Below are 19,112 nucleotides of genomic sequence, written 5' to 3'. Positions count from 1 at the left end.
TGTCAGAAACTTCCTTTTTTTTTGTTGCCTTATCCTGCTTTGTTCTTTGACATCATGCGAGGATAGATTAGTACGTTTCCCTATTTCTTTTATTGGGAACATAATTGACGTGAACACAGTTTTGAATGATCATAATTGATAGTTCACATCCCCTAATTGATGGGATATGTGAACTATCTCCTCCTTAAATATCTCTCTCTGCTCTTACCTATTTACCTTCAAGCAGCTGTTCAAAGTCTACTGAACAGTTAATAGTATCTTAGCCTTTTAAAATGGGCCGTACTCCACTTTTTAAAAACGCCTTTTTTTCTTTGACCATTTCCATAACTATGCTCATTCTAACCATTTTATAATCACTGGCCCTGAAACACTCTCCTCAGCCAGGGGAAACATCCTTCCTGCGTCTCGCCTGTTGAGTCCTCCAAAGGATTTTGTAAGTTTCAATGAGATCTCTCATTCTTCTAAACTCGAAAGAATACTGGCTCATCTCGGTCAGTGTTTCTAATTTCAGTTACAGACAGTTCTAGGAACCTTTCTGTTACGGGGAGTGTCTATACTTAAAAGGACAAGTTCTCCTGCTCAGAGGGTGACAACCACAATTTCTATGGTCTGGATTTACTGTAGTCCAGAAAGCTGCACTGGAGAACTTCAACCCGTAATAAGGCTGGGATTCTCGCATCTGTGGAATTAGCAACTGAACAGGGTATGTTAGTCTAAACCCCAAAGTGGCTTTTTAAATTCAGTGTAAACTCCAGAGTACATGTGGAATATTAAAATATCCCTTCAACTGTAATATTTTTGAAAAAGTCTGCTCTGGTTTTAACAGCAGCAGAAGAATAAAATATTTCACACTTACAGGAGCACCACGGGCACCAGCAGTACCCGTTGGTCCACGAGGACCTGTCTCACCCTAAAGGAGAGAGAAGAAGGAAGGGTTATGAAGGCATTTGGGGCAATGGCAGTAATAAACAGCAAAATATTGAAGCGTTTCCATTAATATATTTTCTTTATTTAAGGTGAGAAGCAGCATATAGTTCTTCAACTTAACCGCTGCAAATATTATTTTTAAAAGGTTTGTTGGAGATAGTTGAGGCGGAAGAGGTAGTTGAGGCAGGGACTCTTGCAAGGTTTAAGAAACAATTAGGCAGGTACATGGACAGGATGGGTTTGGAGGGACATGGGTCAAACGCGGGCAGGTGGGACAAGTGTCTTTTTTTTGTTTCTTTTTTTGTTTTGTGTTGGTTTGTGATTGTGTGTGTTATTGCTTATTTTTATTGCTCTTATATTTGGACTGTGGGTAACGGAATTTCATCCAAAAGACTTGTTTTTTTGGATGACAATAAAGGTTATTCTGATTCTGTAGATGGGACATGTTGGATGGTTGGGCAAGTTGGGCCAAAGGGCCTGTTTCCACGCTGTAAGACTCTATGAATCAAACATTTTGCACAAAAATAAAACTCAAATGTTTTTTTTACCTTCAATCCATTGGGACCAGATGGACCAGGTGGACCAATAGGACCAGTTAAACCCTAGATTAAGAAAGAGAACAATCACATTAGATTTCAAAGCAGGGATTTGTCCAAATACAGGCACTGTTATTAGTGCCGCACTTGTTAGAGGCATCTTTTAGTCAGCAGTACTGTACATTTGAAAGCAGCAGGAATGAGTGGAACTGTACCCAACATGATAGTCACCAAGAAATTGGATTGCGTAGAGGTAATTTTTCATGTGATATGCGATTCTATTTCAATGAAAAATAAAACATAGAGGAAAGTCGTGGTCTTTTCAAAGCCCATGATTTTCCTTCCACTTCCTCCATGCTTCAGGTGGGTCAATGCACAGTGGTGGCCTGACATGTGCAGTGGCATCCAAAGATGACCAAGGTGCACTGGACTCTACCAGGATTTTCTTGCAGCAACAAGGTCCACAGTGCTTGGGGTATGTTGTGACAAGAACTTGTCTAAGGAGGGTCCCCTTTAAGCAATATACTTACTTGGTTCTCCTTTGGACATCCCATACACATACTATCTGTCTGAAGTGGTAACTCCCACCACCCACTCTTTCCTCTGCCACCCACCAAGCTCAGATCGACAGCTCAGCTTTACTGCCTCCTCACGACCACTTTGCCAACCGTCCTGGTGTACTGAAGTACACTTGACCAAGGATTCCAACCCCAGCTACTTAATATTGTCCACTCCCCTCCACTGCCTAATCAACCCAAGGCAGTTTCTACCCCTTCCCACCCTGACCATCTCCCTGTCTTGGCTCCTCCACCAACCTATTGATCCTCCAAACTGGTGCTGTAATGTGAGTCTTTCACCAACCTCCTTACTGACCTGGTGTACCTCGACTTTCAGAAAGCCTTCGACAAGGTCCCACATAGGAGATTAGTGGGCAAAATTAGGGCACATGGTATTGGGGGTAGGGTACTGACATGGATAGAAAATTGGTTGACAGACAGAAAGCAAAGAGTGGGGATAAATGGGTCCCTTTTGGAATGGCAGGCAGTGACCAGTGGGGTACCGCAAGGTTCGGTGCTGGGACCCCAGCTATTTACGATATACATTAATGACTTAGACGAAGGGATTAAAAGTACCATTAGCAAATTTGCAGATGATACTAAGTTGGGGGGTAGTGTGAATTGTGAGGAAGATGCAATAAGGCTGCAGGGTGACTTGGACAGGTTGTGTGAGTGGGCGGATACATGGCAGATGCAGTTTAATGTAGATAAGTGTGAGGTTATTCACTTTGGAAGTAAGAATAGAAAGGCAGATTATTATCTGAATGGTGTCAAGTTAGGAGGAGGGGGAGTTCAACGAGATCTGGGTGTCCTAGTGCATCAGTCAATGAAAGGAAGCATGCAGGTACAGCAGGCAGTGAAGAAAGCCAATGGAACGTTGGCCTTCGTAACAAGAGGAGTTGAGTATAGGAGCAAAGAGGTCCTTCTACAGTTGTACCGGGCCCTGGTGAGACCGCACCTGGAGTACTGTGTGCAGTTTTGGTCTCCAAATTTGAGGAAGGATATTCTTGCTATGGAGGGCATGCAGCGTAGGTTCACTAGGTTAATTCCCGGAATGGCGGGACTGTCGTATGTTGAAAGGCTGGAGCGATTGGGCTTGTATACACTGGAATTTAGAAGGATGAGGGGGGATCTTATTGAAACATATAAGATAATTAGGGGATTGGACACATTAGAGGCAGATAACATGTTCCCAATGTTGGGGGAGTCCAGAACAAGGGGCCACAGTTTAAGAATAAGGGGTAGGCCATTTAGAACGGAGATGAGGAAGAACTTTTTCAGTCAGAGGGTGGTGAAGGTGTGGAATTCTCTGCCTCAGAAGGCAGTGGAGGCCAGTTCGTTGGATGCTTTCAAGAGAGAGCTGGATAGAGCTCTTAAGGATAGCGGAGTGAGGGGGTATGGGGAGAAGGCAGGAACGGGGTACTGATTGAGAGTGATCAGCCATGATCGCATTGAATGGCGGTGCTGGCTCGAAGGGCTGAATGGCCTACTCCTGCACCTATTGTCTATTGTCTATTGACCTTCATATGATCCCTGTCCTAACTCTTCTTGCAAACCATATCGACCTCTACCCACTTCCTATCACAAAGCCTACCACCACAAACCGCTGGGTCTCTTTCCCCACTGCTTTCCCCCTCTCCCCCCACTCCACCTACTTCCTCGACCCAGTCCTGGATTTACCCGATTTGCTTTATGCAGCCCACCATTATAAAGCAAAGGCATTTCCCAATTTACAGACTATTTAAAAGAGTACAATACCTAGGGCCTTAAATTTTACACTGGCTGCTCCTTTAACTAAATGTTCACCTGTGTATTCTACACGTACATTATAATCTCCAGGCAAGAATCTTCAGAAGAGGAGTGGGGAAAATAACTGAATAAACAACCTCATGGGCAGCAAACCAAGTCAAAAATGCAATTTTATTCTTGATTCTAGTTTGGATCACACAGAAGAAAGGCCTTCATCCCAAGAACTGGAATTTAAATCTCTGGGCCTATTGTTTGGGGGCTACTAAAATAAGTTGGATGACCACATTTTAGGTGCAGTTGCATTATTTCTTCAGACATTTCAGACAGATCTACATATATTTTTCCTTGGCAAAAGGCAATTCAGCTGTCAAGAAGACCAACCAGAGTTGCTGTAACTGTGAATTCATGAGCTGATAGCTCTTCCTGATCCCACTCATAAAATTAATGTGGATCTGGAAATCAAAATATTGTGAATGCGCATGTCTGTGATATTATGCAGGTCGTGTAATCAATTTGTGGGTACTATTTCTGCAATTATTAGCAGGGCCGTGCCTTTCTTGCACTATTTTAAAGATGCTATTTGTTCTCTGACAGATGGAATTCTGATTGTGATTTATTGTTTAATGATTCAATTTTGTACGATGATTGTGTGCATTGGGTAATATTTTCACATGTGATGACATAGGAGCAAAAGTATTATCACACATGGTTAGGCAGGTGGACATTTAAGTGGACTATGGTCCTGTGGACATATTAAGAGTCAACACAACAATGTGCATCAGATTGGGTACGTGTATTAAATACAAGATATAAATGCAGACAAAATCTATTACGTTCACGATGTACAATCCAGACTGCCTGTCCCCTTTAAGTGACCCACTAATGAACACATACAAGTTGAAAACAATGTTGAAAAGTTGAGTGTGCAGCATTTTACTTACTCGGCCGCCATCTTTGCCGGGAGCGCCCTCAGGTCCTTTCCCGCCGCTGTCACCCTGAGAAACAAATGAGAGGGGGACAAATGAGTACTGTACCTACAAGACAGTGATAGTTCACTGTATTTCCTACCCTCATCATAAACATCGTTCTTCTTTCCTTCATCGTCAAATGAATGCGAATCAGAAATGTTTAGATCGTGACCCTTATGGCACTGCTAATGCTTAAAGGACTAGACCAAGTCACCACTAACAGTTGAAAATGTGAAAGATTTAACATGGAGGAAGACTACCAGGACCAAAAAAAGACTGGACCTTTTTGGCCAATCTGCTTGCTGCCCTCTTCATCTCTTCCCTGGCCAATTACCTATCTTACTGAATCACTGAACATCTTACTGAACCTGTTGATGCTGTGTTTTCCAAAGGCCTTCTCTTGTAACATGATCTGCTAATTATCCTTTGTGCAATTCCTCAATAACTCTTAATCTCATCATTATTCACATGCCGCCTACCAAGAAATGTACATGTCCAGGTTTGCCAATTCCTTTCTTAATTTTCAAAATCTCAGCAAGCTTATGAAACAGTCCCTTTACGAAGAAAAAGATAAAGGAACTCCAAATTGTGTGGCAATGCAAACAAATGCTAATAATAATGAATGTTATGGGAATGTCTTGTAGAAAATATTATCTATTAGTGTCACACAAAATTAGGGTTAGGAAGGATGAAGGTAGGACACTTACTCTATCACCCTTTGGACCAGGGATTCCAGCAGTACCTCTTTCGCCTGGCATACCCTGGAGACCAGGAGGACCTTGAGCACCATTGGGACCTGGAGCACCACCTGCACCCTGTGAGATGAAGCAAGGACCTAGTTAGGACCAGATCTTTGTAAATGCTTGCACAAAATGGTTGTCTTTGCAAGAGTAAGAGAAGAATCCTACCTTAGGACCATCAGCGCCGGGAGTACCTGGAAGACCACGGGGACCCTGGAGACCCTGGGAACCTGGAGATCCGCGTTCACCTGGGAAACCACGTTCGCCCTGAGGACAAGGACAGACATGTCACATACCGGGGATTTACACAAAGGCAGAAACAAAACACAACTTGGATAGGTCAGAGAGAACAATAAACTGAATAAATTCAGAGATGTAACACTCTATGGCTTTATATCATAAACAGAATGCAGAATAGGATAAGGGTATATACCAAGCTACGGGCATTTAACCACAATGAGAGGGGGAAATCACTGACAGGAATATGCAAGGAAAGCTGGGTATAAAGCAGTAGTTTTTAAATGTATTCATTTTTTGGGATTGGGGTGTCATTGGCATTGACATTTATTGACCATGCCTCATTGCCCTTGAGGATAATGGTAAACTACTGCAGTTCTGCTGGTGAAGGTGCGCTCACTGTGCTGTTGGAGAGGGGGTTCCAGGATTTTATACCCAGTGGCAATGAAGGAACAGTGAAATATTTCCAAACCAGGGTGTGACGGTGACCTGTAAGTGGTGGTGGTATTCTCATGAGCCTGCTGCCCTTGTCCTTCTTGGTGGTGGCAGGTCATGGGCTTGGCAGATGCTGTTGGGGTGGCGTTGGTAAGTAACTGCAGTGCGATTTGCAATTTGTAGATAATACACGCTGCAGACACTGTACGCTGATGGTGGAGAGAATAAATGTTGAAGGCGATGGATGGGGTAGCGATCAGTTGGCTCCTTTTGTCGTTGATGGTGTTGAGCTTCCCGAGATGTATTGGAGTTGCACTCATCTGTGTAAGTGCAGAGTGTCGCACCACACTTCTGATTTGTGCCGTGTAAATGGTGGAAAGGCTTTGCAATGTCAGGAGGTGAGGAACTCATTGCAGGATTCCCAGCCTCTTTTCTGCTTTTGTGGCGATGGTATCTAGTTCAGCTCAGGTTCTGGGCAACAGCGACCCTCTAGGATGTTGATGGTGGGGGACTCGGTGATAGACCTACAGGTTTGTAGATTAATTGGCTTAGTAAATGTAAATTGTCCCTTGTGGGTATAGGATAGTGTTAATGTGCAGGGATCGCTGGTGGGTGCGGACCCGGTGGGCCGAAAGGGCCTGTTTCCGCGCTGTATCTCTAAACTAAGTATAGGGATAGGAGCATATGACAGGATAAGGGTATGTAACAGGCAACGGATAGAATCTGGCTTTATATAGCAGCAACAGTTCAAGAATGTAGTGCATGTAGAAGCAAAGTGGTAATCAAAATATAGGTGCTGGTAACAATACAGGCAATCCTGACGTAACGGTTGTGTTGCTAGAAAATGGTTCCATATCGCGATTTTCCATAACATGAACCCATGTCATATGCACATACGTCTTTTACAATACAGTGATATGTAAAGACATGTGTCCGTAACATTGTAGAAATATGCAATACCATCAGGATAATTACAACATAAGGAAATGTAACCTCATGCAGATCTGTCACTGGATGTGCAGAGCAACATGTAATAATTTGACAGTCTGTATTAAAAATCAAAATGTTGTGTAACAAAATAACAGATTCTGTATCAGCATGGGTTCTTGTAACTATTGGATTTTGTATTTGTATTACTATAGGAGGGGATGGAACATCATAATGTTGAACATAACATCATAGGGACCTGCAGCAGTATTGTTGGGGTAGGGGGCAAGTACTGTTAAAGTACATTGATGTCTAATAGGAAAAGGGTTAATAGCAATATAGCAGCCTGTAACAGTATCGTCGGGAATGTGAATCAATAGTGTTAGAGGATAGTAACAGTAGATATATATATGCAATTCCACGTGGTTTTGTAACACCACAAAACTCTGAAACTGTCCAAGAGGTATATAACATTATCGGAGAGAGGGGCTTATAACAATATTGACATATGCAACTCTTCAGTGACCTGCAAAACTATGAGGGTCAATAACATTGTAGCTATAAGCATACAATAAGGGTATGAAAAAATGAAGAAGTCTAACAGTATTTGTGGAGGAGGGGCAGAATCTGTAAAAGTATAGCAAAGATCGACACAGAATGCTGGAGTAACTCAGTAGGGGGAGCTAATTGTACAGGCACAGGTAACATTAGAAGGGTCTGTAACAGGAAAGGAGGTCTGTAACACTAAGAATATGGAATTTAACAGGGACTGTAACAGGGATGTGTTATGGCACAGGGATGTGAAACACAACAGGGATCAGTAATGGTCTGGGACTGAAACAGTATGGGGAGTGTGTATAATAGTATAGGAATCTGTCATAATGGCCGGAAAATCTATACGATCTATAACAGTGTAGAACAGATAGATTATGTAACACCACACGAGTCTAAAGAGTACAAGGGTGTCTAATAGTGTGGGGATTTCTGTAACTGTACAGGGACATATAACATCATGGGGGCAAGTTGATAACAGGAATACGTAAACCCATAGGCATACATAAAATATTTTTTTACAAAGGGATCTGTAACTGTATAATGATAAGAAACAGTAAAGGGGACAGTAACATTATTCGGATGTAAAGCACTATAGGCATTTGTAACAGTGCAAGGAAGGATGCAACTGTGCAGGGGGTATATTACACTGGAAATAATGTGGAACGAAAAAGGAAACGTGGCAACAGGAGATTGTAACAGCATAGGTGTCTATAACAGTACAGGTAGTCTTTGATTCTGAACATAAGTTTTGTATAATGCCATTGACTCTTTGACACATCTTCAATTTATGAAGCTGAAGAGAAGGGATTGAGGCTGTGACAGCACTGGAAAGTTTTTATATGAGATTACATAAGATCAATGGGGTCTGTAATGCTATAGTGGAGGTGTATACCAAAGTACAGGCATGTAATACTACAGGGGGTCTGCATGTAACACTTCAGGGAATCTGTAACAGAATAGAGATGTGTATATTAATACGCCCTGTGACATTCTAAGAGGCCTGCAATGGTGTATGGATACCACACAGAGGTCCGTGACATTATAAAAAATGTAGCAGTTTGTATAGCGATTTGCAACAATATGGGCTGCAGCATTATGGGGTGGGTTATTACAGCACAGTGTTAGGCTGTAGTGGTCTGTATGTGTATGTAGGGGCTTAGACTAGAATGGGATCTGTAACCATCTAGGAGGATCTGCAATATCATAGTACGGTGGGAGTGAGTATTCGCACAGGGACATATGTGTAGAAGGTATCTAACATTGTGGGGTGAGGGGGCTCTGTAAGATTACAGGAGGTTCTGTAACTGAATGAGTATATAAAATGCCAGGGGGGAACCATCATAGAGGTGTCTGCAACAGTATAGGGGCATAGTCATTATAATGGATATATAACATTATTGGGGAATATGTATGCAAGAGGGTGTTGTAGACATATTGAGATAAGTAAACTCTTATGGGTCTGTAATACTATCGGAATGGATAAAACCATCTTTAGGGTTTTGGGAGACCAGTGAGATGGATTTGCCGGCTACTACGGGCTGTCGGCATTCTCTGCCGGCTGGGAATCGCCTGTAACATCACAGAAACCTTTACCTACAGAGTGGTCTATAACACTACAAGGAACTGTAACACGACTGAGATAGGACAGTACAGTGGTGCAGTTAGTAGAGCCACCGCTTCACAGCTCAGTCGACCCAGGGTTCAATCTTCATCTCAGGTCTGTGTGGAGTTTGCATATTCTCCCTGTGACTACATGGGTTTCCTCTGGGTGCTCCTTTCTTTTCCCAGATCACAGAGACTTGTGGCTTGACAGGCTAATTGGCCACTATAAATTGCCCCAAGTAGAATCTGGGTGAAGTTGAAGAGAATGTGGGGAGAATAAAAAATGGGATTAATGTAGGATTAGTGTAAAATGGGGCGGTTGATGGTTGGTGCGGACATGGTGGGCCGAGGGGCCTCTTCTGTGCTCTATCTCTGCCTCTGTGATATGTAATTCTGCAGGGGTCTTTAACATTGTGGGGTGTAGAACACAATAAGGGGTTTGTACCAGCATAGGGGAGAACGTCTAACAGTAGTACTATAGAGGACACATGACAGTATTATTGGAAGATTTGCAATGTTTAGGGATATGGAAAAGTGACCGGTTTGTACCAGTTAAGTGAAGCCTGTAATGTTAAAGGGAAGAGTAGCACTATCAATATCTGTAACATTGGAAGGATATGTAATACTATAAACTTTGTAACATCATAAGGGCTCTGTAATATTGTAGGGGTATGTAGCAGTTTAAGAATCCTTAACACTACAAAGGTTTAGGCAACTGCAACATTATAGTTTCTGCAGAAGATGATGGGTGTATAATCTTCTGGGTGTATGGGTGTATGTTCTTTGTGACATTACAGAGATATATAAATGAATAGAGTTGATTAGGCTGACACAGTAAGGTGGGTAACTTTTTGTTCTTCTTGCATCTAATACATATATGTTTATTTTTTAAGAAAGAGTGTGATACTTACTCTTGGACCAGTTAGACCTGCGGCACCAGCTTCACCTGGGACACCCTGTCCAAGAAACAGAAACCATAGGTCAGTGACAGAAGGCAGCAAAGATTGCACAATTTGACATTATACAGAGAGGTGCAAAGGTTTAATCGGCTCAGTCACTCCAGAGGATGGCTGGTGTCTGGATCTCACCGCCGGGAAGGACGGTAGAGGCTAGGGTTGCCAACTGTCCCGTATTAGCTGGGACATCCCGTATTTTGGGCTAAATTGGTTTGTCCCGTACAAGACCACCCTTGTCCCGTATTAGGCCTGGCGGGGGTTGTAGGCACGGACGCTGTAGGATCGGACGGTATAGGTGCGGGCAGTATAGGCCCGGAGGCCCGGAGGCCCGTGCGGCGCCTAACGGAGGTTGCGTACCAACCTGCCTCCCGGCCCAGGCGGCCGCCATTGGTGGAGCGAGAGCACGAGGCCGCTGGCTGGGTGAGGTCACGTGGGGCATGGGGCGATGACGCCACCTTGTCCCTTATTTGGGAGCGAGATAGTTGGCAACCCTAGTAGAGGCAGAAACCCTCATCACATTTAAAGAGCCTGTGATGTACAGGACTATCTCCAGTGTTGGGAAGTGGGATTAAGCTCGGGAGTTCTTTTACAAATGGCACAGACACACACAAGCTGCGTGGCTTTCTTCTGTGTCATACATATTTGATGGTTTTATGATTTCAATACTAAAGTCGCTGTATGAAGTGTGGCTAATATTGCTGCCACAGCATTGTATTTGGGTCTTCATAACAAAACTCAGTTACCAGCAGGGCAGTTAGTCTCCAAATATAAGCACCAATGTTTTTGCCTCTACAATGCCTAGTCATCTCTCTCACTTCAGGTCTCCAAAGATCTTATGTTTTTGGAATCTTTTCTGCTTCAAGTTTAATGAGACTGGTCAGCAATTGTCCTCATGTTTTATCCCATTCCTCCTCATCAGCAAATAAGCTCTCCTACCCTCCTGAACCTGACTCCATTGAAGTCAAGAGAAAACCACACTATTTAGGGTGGCTTACATGTTTCCATGGGCCGAAAAACAAACAACTCAAAAATTAACAGTTCATTTTAGATGTTGGTTGGTTTATTTCTCGATTGATTTCAATGAAAGCAAAATCAGAAGTATAAAACCAACTACTGATTTGCCCTCCAGAAATTGCAATTATCTTCTATATTTCTTGAGACCCAAAACATTGGAACTCCCCGTCTCTCTGCGATCTTCCTTCCCCAATCCAATCTTATAAAGGCCAAGTTCAGCAGCACATAATAGTGGCACTTGGCACAACTTGTAAAGCCACTGCCTCACAGCATCAGAGACCCAGGTTCAATCCTGATCTCGGGTCTATGGGGAATCTTCGTTGGTTTTCCCCAAGTTACCCCAGTTTTTCCTCTCACACTGCAAAGACGTGCAGGTTGGTAGGTTAATTGGCCTCTGTAAATTGACCCTAGTTGATGGGAATGCGAGGAGAATAAAAGTAGAATTAATATGAATGGGTGCTCGAAGGGCCTGTTTTTGTGCTGTACGAATCCATGACTCCATGTAACCATAATCTTCAAGATAGTTTTACATTTCATCAAGATAGTTTTTCATTATGTGTGATACGGTGGCGCAGCGGTAGAGTTGCTGCCTCACAGCATTAGAGACCTGGGTTTGATCCTGACTACGAGTGCTGTCAGTACGGAGTTTGTACGTTCTCCCCGGGGCCGCGTGGGTTCTCTCCGGGAGCTCCGGTTTCCTCCCACACTCCAATGACGTGCAGGTTTGTAGGTTAATTAGCTTGGTAAAAGTGTAAATTGTCCCAAGTGTATGTGGGATAGTGTTAGTGTGCGGGGATCGCTGATCGGCACAGACTCGGTGGGCCGAAGGGCCTGTTTTCGTGCTGTATCTCTAAACTAAACTAAACCAAATCAATAACCCACAGTATGAAACACAACGATGTGTTCTGACATGCTAAGGTACCGTACATAAATTGCAACTCGCTAATTTCTACCCCACACTGCCCTTCACATTGGTTTAATAATTAAATATACGATAGGAAAAATTCTGACCGCATGGATGTGTAACCTTTAAAGGAGGCATGGCCTGCGGTTAACGGATTACATACCTGGTCACCTGGCTTGCCACCCTCACCAGGGGGACCTGGAGGACCGGGCAGACCCTGCAATAAGAGTAAAACAGTTTGATGAATACGATACGATACGATAGAACTTTGTTTATCCCAGAGGGAAATTGATCTGCCAACAGTCATAAAACACAAGATACATGAAATTAAAGTGAGGAGTGGAAAGGGTTGGGGATGTGCAAAGATTGGGGCGGGTGGGAGAGGGGAGTCAGTCTCAGTCTACCCCACGACAGAAGGGGGAGGGGTTGCACAGTTTGATAGCCACTGGGAAGAAGGATCTCCTGTGGCGTTCTATACTGCCTCTTGGTGGAACCAGTCTGTTGCTGAGGGTGCTCCTCAGAATACAGGAACATTTAAAACTAAAGATTTCATGTCAAAGTAACCAAAAACAAAAGAAGTAGATTTACTGTTCCTGTTCAAGAAATATAACATAGTTACAGGTATAATTCTCAGAAATGGACATCAGATTGAGAAATTTAGGAAACCATGCTGAATATAATGCTTCAAGTAAGTGACAGCAGCAAATTATTTTAGATTGGAACAGACTTAGAATAACTATTGTGAAAACAGTTTGCTAATTCTAAATCACAAGCTTAAAGTAGCGGTAGGTTAATTGGCCAATATTTTTTTTAACTCTCTCTCGTGTTTGGGTGAGCAGTAGAATCTGTTGAGGGGGGGGGGGTTAAGAAATTGATGGGGATATGAGGAGAATAAAATGAGATGGGTGTAAGTGGATGCTTGATGGTTGGCACGGACTCAACGGGTTGAAGGGAAGTTTGTGTTTTCTGTGTCTGTCAGTCAGTATAGTAAAGTAAGTCTTTTAGTGACATTGAATAGATTTTATCTGATACTTGACTAAGTGGACCCGTTGGGCCCAAACCTCTCCTGCATTGGTGCAGCACCCTCTCCTCCCCCCTTCCCTCCCCCCTTCCCTCCCTCTCCCTCCCCCCACTCCATCCCTCCTCCCCCCTCCCTCCCTCCCTAGGAGATAGATTTAAACTTTAAAATGTGAATAACTTAAAAAATATAACACCGATTTCAATGAAACTACTTCCATTAGCACCAAAGGGACGACGGTGAGTAAGGTGGGGCTAAAATTGTCGCGCTATTGTGTACCGTTTTGGCTGTAGTTCAGAAACAAACAAACAAACAAACAAACAAACGAGAGTTTTAGTATATAGAAGATACCTGGAAGCCTGGAGGACCGGGTGGGCCTTGTTCACCTCTCTCACCAGCGGGACCCTGTAAAATGAAACAGCAGTGTGAGGAGTGAACAAACAATTTGGCTATGAACACACCATTGCATAGAAAATCTAGTACACTCTAAATGATGTGCAAGAATGGCTCAAATTAGGAAGTACAATGACTGGTCAACATTCAGCTCCAACTTGAGGCCTTGGTTGCGAGAGCCTGGGTGTTGCACGGGTTTATATTTGAAGGTGCAGTGGTGAGGTTGGGAGAGCGGCCTAAAGCTGCATGCAAGCAGATAACTCATTTTCAGGCTCCAAAAGGGGAAGCTGCAGTGATAAAGCCATGTTGTTCCAGCAGTGTCCAAGGGCAGGAGCCTCTTGGATAACATGGTCCCCAGGTTCTCTCACAATGTTCCAAAAGAAGTGGGGAGAAGGTCATTTTGTGCGCTCAAATGTGGAAATAGGCGTCACATCAGTAAGTCCCTGGTCAAATTTTCCTGTGTGGTGCAAAATGATCGAGAAATAGTTGTTCTCTTGCTTCACTCATGGAAGAATCAATTTCCAAAAGCATAACACTAAAGATATTTCCAGGCACACATTTTTCAGGGGAGTACAAGTGGCCACTTTGAAGCAGGCTAATGAAACCACTTGTAAATGACACATTTTGTTGGAGTTGGTCATCGTTTTATGGAAATGAAAGTTACTGAATGAAATTATTTTTGTAACAAGAATGTTTCAAACCAGATTAAAATAGGACAAGGAGTGGAAATGAGTGCTTGATGATCAGTGCAGACATCAGTGGGCTCAAGAGCCTGTTTCCATGTTGTGTGACACCGTGACTCTCTAATGATCGTCAATGGAGCCGCCATCAATATGAGAATCATCACAGGTGATGAAAAGACATCATGTATTTTCAAATGAAACATACCTAGTAGACTGATCAGACAAACTTAAAATCTAAATACTAAATTAACCAAGGTATTTGAACTCACGGATGGACCAGGAGGACCTTGAGCACCTGTCTCCCCATCTTTGCCAGGCAGACCCTATGAAGAATAAAGAGCAACATTCAGTATGCATTAATACTGTGCCTGATGCTTACAAATGAATACATTGTACTTTACAATCACAGAATGCAATGTACTTGCAAGGAACATAGATTGCAATGTCTATAAAGTGGGAGAACTCTAATGCACAAATCTATTGGATTTTATGTAATTTGGTGTTCCTTTAATCTAAATATTGTGGAGTGTTTGTAATATTCAATGTTACTGTATAACATGGCATACATAACATATACTGTATTACATACTGGATTATATCTGAAATTTGCAGCACTATTTTATAGACATGCTGTAATATGAAATGCAGAGCACGCATAGCAGGTGCAAAATATTTCACAGAGTGTACAGAAAAATTATTTCATATGATGTGGAATACTTAGTAATGTTAACAATTCCCTTACTACATATAATATGGAAAAGCAAAATAACTATCTACTGCAATGCTGATAACATTCCTGTTCTTATATATTTATTGGGACCAATGGAGCAGTTACTAACAGTAGTTTATGTTGCAATGTTAATGAAGATTGAACCTTGCAGACAGTACGTAATGAGTAGAATGGGCCCACTCTCCAGAAGATAGAACACTTAGATAACTGGAGATAACATTAGAGCACTTCAACTATCAGTTTTCTAATCCATGATTTGCTAATACTCAACCCTGATTGATGTAGAATCACTGACTTTAGACAATATATTCTGCATTGTATCTTGGTTTATAAAGCTGTACAATAACAGGACTGATCTGTGGCATTTTAGTTGCCTTTTGCACTGCTGCAAGACACACTATAATCTTAGGATGGCAATCCCCAGTTAATATCTCAGTATTCTGTTGCAACTCATTAATGTATCTCCTAATGTAATAGCAACTTCATTTTGATATCAGTGGCAATTAACTGCCTTAAATGTATTTCTGTAAACTTATGTAAAATTTAACAACTTGTTTCAGGTTATTAACCTGTGTAAAAGCAGACTAAATAATAAGAAGTGTCAGGAAACGCAATGTGTCTACTCTTTGCTCCAAGATGTTTAGAACACATCCTCCATCTGGGATTTTTTTCCAATAAACAGACTGTCTTGCTGATTAAAATTATGTATGCTCTATTCACAAAATTTCTATCATACTGCATGCCACAGAACATTATATTATGTTTACTATTTTAGTTTCATTTATTATTGTCACATGTACTAGGTACAGTGAAAAGCGTTTGTTTGCCTGTTTTCCAGTCGAAGAAAAGACTGTATGAATAAAACCAAGCTGTCCACAGTGCACAGATAAAGGGTACAACATTTAGTGCAAGAGAATGTCTGAGATACACTAAGTTAGTTAAGATGTATGTTAATGATGACCACAGTATGATTACATAGTCAATCAAAATCAATAACTTTCACCTATTGAAATACAAATGAGTCTGAAAAATATCGGGTTACTTACCCTCAACCCAGGAGCACCAAGGAGACCCTTCTCACCAGCCTTGCCAGCCTCACCCTAGTGAAAAGAAAGGAAAAAAAAGACGTTCTATTTAACCATGGCAGAACATTGGGTCAATCAAGATGGACATACAAGGAACTGCAGCTATTTTGCTTTATCTTTACAAGAAATCCATTGAAAGTATCAGTGAGCTCAACACAGGACACACTGAACGCAGAGTACATCAAAATGAGTGGAAGTTAAATGTTTTTCTTACACTTGCACCCTTTGGTCCAGGGAAACCCATGACGCCAGGTTGACCCCTAGCACCCTGTGGACCAGGTGGACCAGGACGGCCATCTTCACCAGAAGCACCCTTCAGACAAAAGAGAACAAGGTTAATCAGCTACGTAATTGTTGTACAGCAATATCCGTCGATTTTTTTTTTCCCCCCCGCATAAACCTGAACACCAATAAATTGCAAATAAGCAACCAACATGATGAAAATTAAATAATTCTTAAAATATTTGTTACATTTTAGATGTTTGCCTTGATGGCTGCATACTATTCCCATCCTCCTATGTCCAGCAGCAGTCTTTGACTCCTTTACTTAAGGGAAGAGGATGGGCTGAGAGGCTATCATACTCCCTTCTGACTAGGAAAGTGGGTGATCTGAATGATTTTGCATGCATATCCTTCTTTATCTAAAAAATAGGGGATGGTCTGAAATGCCTTGGCTCCCATATATTTCATTATCTCGCGTAATGCAGGGTCTGAAAGGTTTGGCAACCATACCCTTGATTATATGGGAATGGATGGTCTGAACGCTATGAGACACATACTCCATCCCAAAGAGAATGAAATGGGGTGAGGCATTGGAAGATATGCCCTCTTTTATTGTGTAGAATGAGCTTCCGAAGGTTTTGGCACACATACCCTTTCCTGCCTCAGATATGGCATGGTGTGAAGGTCCTGGGGCCTATAGTTTCCATGACTTAGGGGGAACATAATGATCTGATACGTTTCTCATATATTTTTTCCTTGGAAGGTTGCCGGATATATTGAGAGATTAGTTGTCAAAGTATTTGGGATTGCAGGCTTCTTAAATGGAGGTATCGAGTAAAAAGCAGGAATGTTATGCTAATGTTTGGTAAAATTCTGGTTAAGCCACAACCGATGGGTTGCATCCAGTTCTGATCATAACACTTCAAAAATGATATATGTATCCTTGGGATGGTGCAGAGGAGATTTAGGATTGGAGGGAAGAAGGGATTTTAGCGATAAGGTTAGGTTGGAGGAGCAAGGTTTCTGGTCCTTGGAACAAAGGAAGTTGAGGGGAGAACTGTAGAGATGCACAAGGTAATGACAAATTTAAACAAGGAAGACAAAGATAAGTTCCCATTTTATGGTAGAAGGACTGGGGGCACTGATTTAATGCTTTTGATGGTAAAAGGGGATGTGAGGATTTATTTTTATTTTTTTAGCACTGAGTGGTGCTGATCTGAAACTTGCTACGCACAGATCAAGATTCAAAGTGTTTAATTGTCACGTGCATGGGGAATTGAACAATGAAATTCTAACTTGCTGCAGCTTTACAGGCACATTAACACAACATATAAAACAAAAACACGATGCATATCAGTTATACTAGATAACCACACTGCAATGGTGCAGGCCAGAGTACGTAGTGCAATAATACAAAGTCCAGTTCGGAGCTGAGATAGGGTTGTGGTTAGGGTTGTGCAGGGTGGTTCAAGAGCCTGATGTTTGATCCTTGAACCTGGAGATCACAGTTCTCAGGCTCCTGTACCTTCTTCCCAATGGCAGCAGTGAGATAAGAGCGTGGCCAGGGTGGTGTGGGTCTTTGATGATATTAGCTGCCTTCTTGAGGCAGCGCATCCTGTAAATCCCTTCGATGGTGGGGAGGTCAATACCTATGAGGGACCAGACAATGTCCTTCACTTTTGGGTGTTTTTGAGTCATCGAACCAGGCCATGATGCAACTTGTCAGAATATTCTCTATCGTACACCCGTAGATGTTCGATACAGTATTTGGTGACAGTTGTACTGGAAATGATCAGTGATTGCAAACCAAAATTGTACAGGAACTTGAGGAAAATGTACTTGCAGAGCTGCGGGGATAAAATGGTGAAATGGGACTGGCTGGACTGCTCCACAGAGCGCGCCATGAACTCAGTGGGCCAATAGCTTGCCTCTGTGCAGTGGTCACTCTATATCCTCTGTTGTTCATCGTTCTTCAGCTGAAACAATAGTGCAGTCCATGCTTAGGCTGTCTCCACATCCCAGCAAAGTTACCTACTCTGCTTGGCATTAAATAGACAAATCCTAGAAAGTGATAATGAAAGGCAGGAAACCATTGAACTTACAGTAGCTCCAACTTTTCCTTGAGGACCAGCATCTCCAGGGCGACCAGTAAGACCCTAAACAAAAGATAACCCAAATACAAGAAGAGTGTCAAAGCAATTTCTGAAATAGTTTTTTGCTAGTTATGTGATTCGTGCTTTTAGCTCTGGCTGCGAATGTTTGAAAAAGGCTTCGAAGAGATTAACACGTGTAAGAAATAAATTATGATGTTGTATATCTAACGTGGCAAGTGTCTCCTCAAAATGTTCTCTACCCAAGGTTTTTAAGAACACCTTGTGCACATTTAAAACGTTAGAGGTTGGTTTTGTAAAGTCCGGCTTACTCTTGCACCCGGAAGACCAGGTTCACCAGGGCGGCCAGGATCTCCACTCGCACCTTTAGGCCCAGCTACACCAGCAACACCGCGCTCACCAGGGGCACCCTGCAAAGGGAAGCAAAGGAAAAGTAAGTTGGTTTCAAAAAAAAAATGAACAAAGCATCATCAATCCTATCTGGATCTCAGCAGTTCCAAATTCTCTGTGGCGCCTTTGTTCATCCAAAGGCATTGCTTCCATATTTGAGGAGATACTTCAAGTATCTCTTACACTTCTGCATAAGATGGTGTAAGATTTAGATCACGTTGTCCTGCTTCTCTTCCAGTCTCCAGCTGCTTCCTGCCCATTACATCTTGTTCACTACTCCATATCATTATTGTGCTTCAGAATAATAGCCATTGAGTCTCGATGCAGGGTCTCCAACCCAATGCTGCCTGAACCTCTGGGTTCCTCCAGCAGT

The 19,112-nt window shown here is 42.5% G+C and overlaps 1 protein-coding gene across 2 annotated transcripts in view; it reads right to left on the bottom strand.

Moving 5' to 3' along the window:
• The window catches only part of col2a1a (collagen, type II, alpha 1a), an 83,909-nt gene that overhangs the window by 28,417 nt on the left and 36,380 nt on the right, over positions 1-19,112 (bottom strand). For both annotated transcript variants that reach the window (XM_078431409.1, XM_078431410.1), the window contains exons 25-37: positions 18,661-18,759; positions 18,341-18,394; positions 16,231-16,329; positions 15,978-16,031; positions 14,471-14,524; positions 13,477-13,530; positions 12,271-12,324; positions 10,145-10,189; positions 5,646-5,744; positions 5,445-5,552; positions 4,711-4,764; positions 1,476-1,529; positions 857-910 (exon numbers count right to left, since the gene is read on the bottom strand). In XM_078431409.1, the coding sequence (XP_078287535.1) occupies positions 857-910; positions 1,476-1,529; positions 4,711-4,764; positions 5,445-5,552; positions 5,646-5,744; positions 10,145-10,189; positions 12,271-12,324; positions 13,477-13,530; positions 14,471-14,524; positions 15,978-16,031; positions 16,231-16,329; positions 18,341-18,394; positions 18,661-18,759 (882 nt within the window). The remainder of the gene's footprint in view (positions 1-856; positions 911-1,475; positions 1,530-4,710; positions 4,765-5,444; positions 5,553-5,645; positions 5,745-10,144; positions 10,190-12,270; positions 12,325-13,476; positions 13,531-14,470; positions 14,525-15,977; positions 16,032-16,230; positions 16,330-18,340; positions 18,395-18,660; positions 18,760-19,112) is intronic.

Source organism: Rhinoraja longicauda, chromosome 42, assembly GCF_053455715.1.
Source record: "Rhinoraja longicauda isolate Sanriku21f chromosome 42, sRhiLon1.1, whole genome shotgun sequence".
NCBI classification, from domain to species: Eukaryota; Metazoa; Chordata; class Chondrichthyes; order Rajiformes; family Arhynchobatidae; genus Rhinoraja; species Rhinoraja longicauda.
The sequence above is the reverse complement of the archived record's forward strand: the minus strand, read 5'-3'. Positions and strand labels throughout refer to the sequence as shown.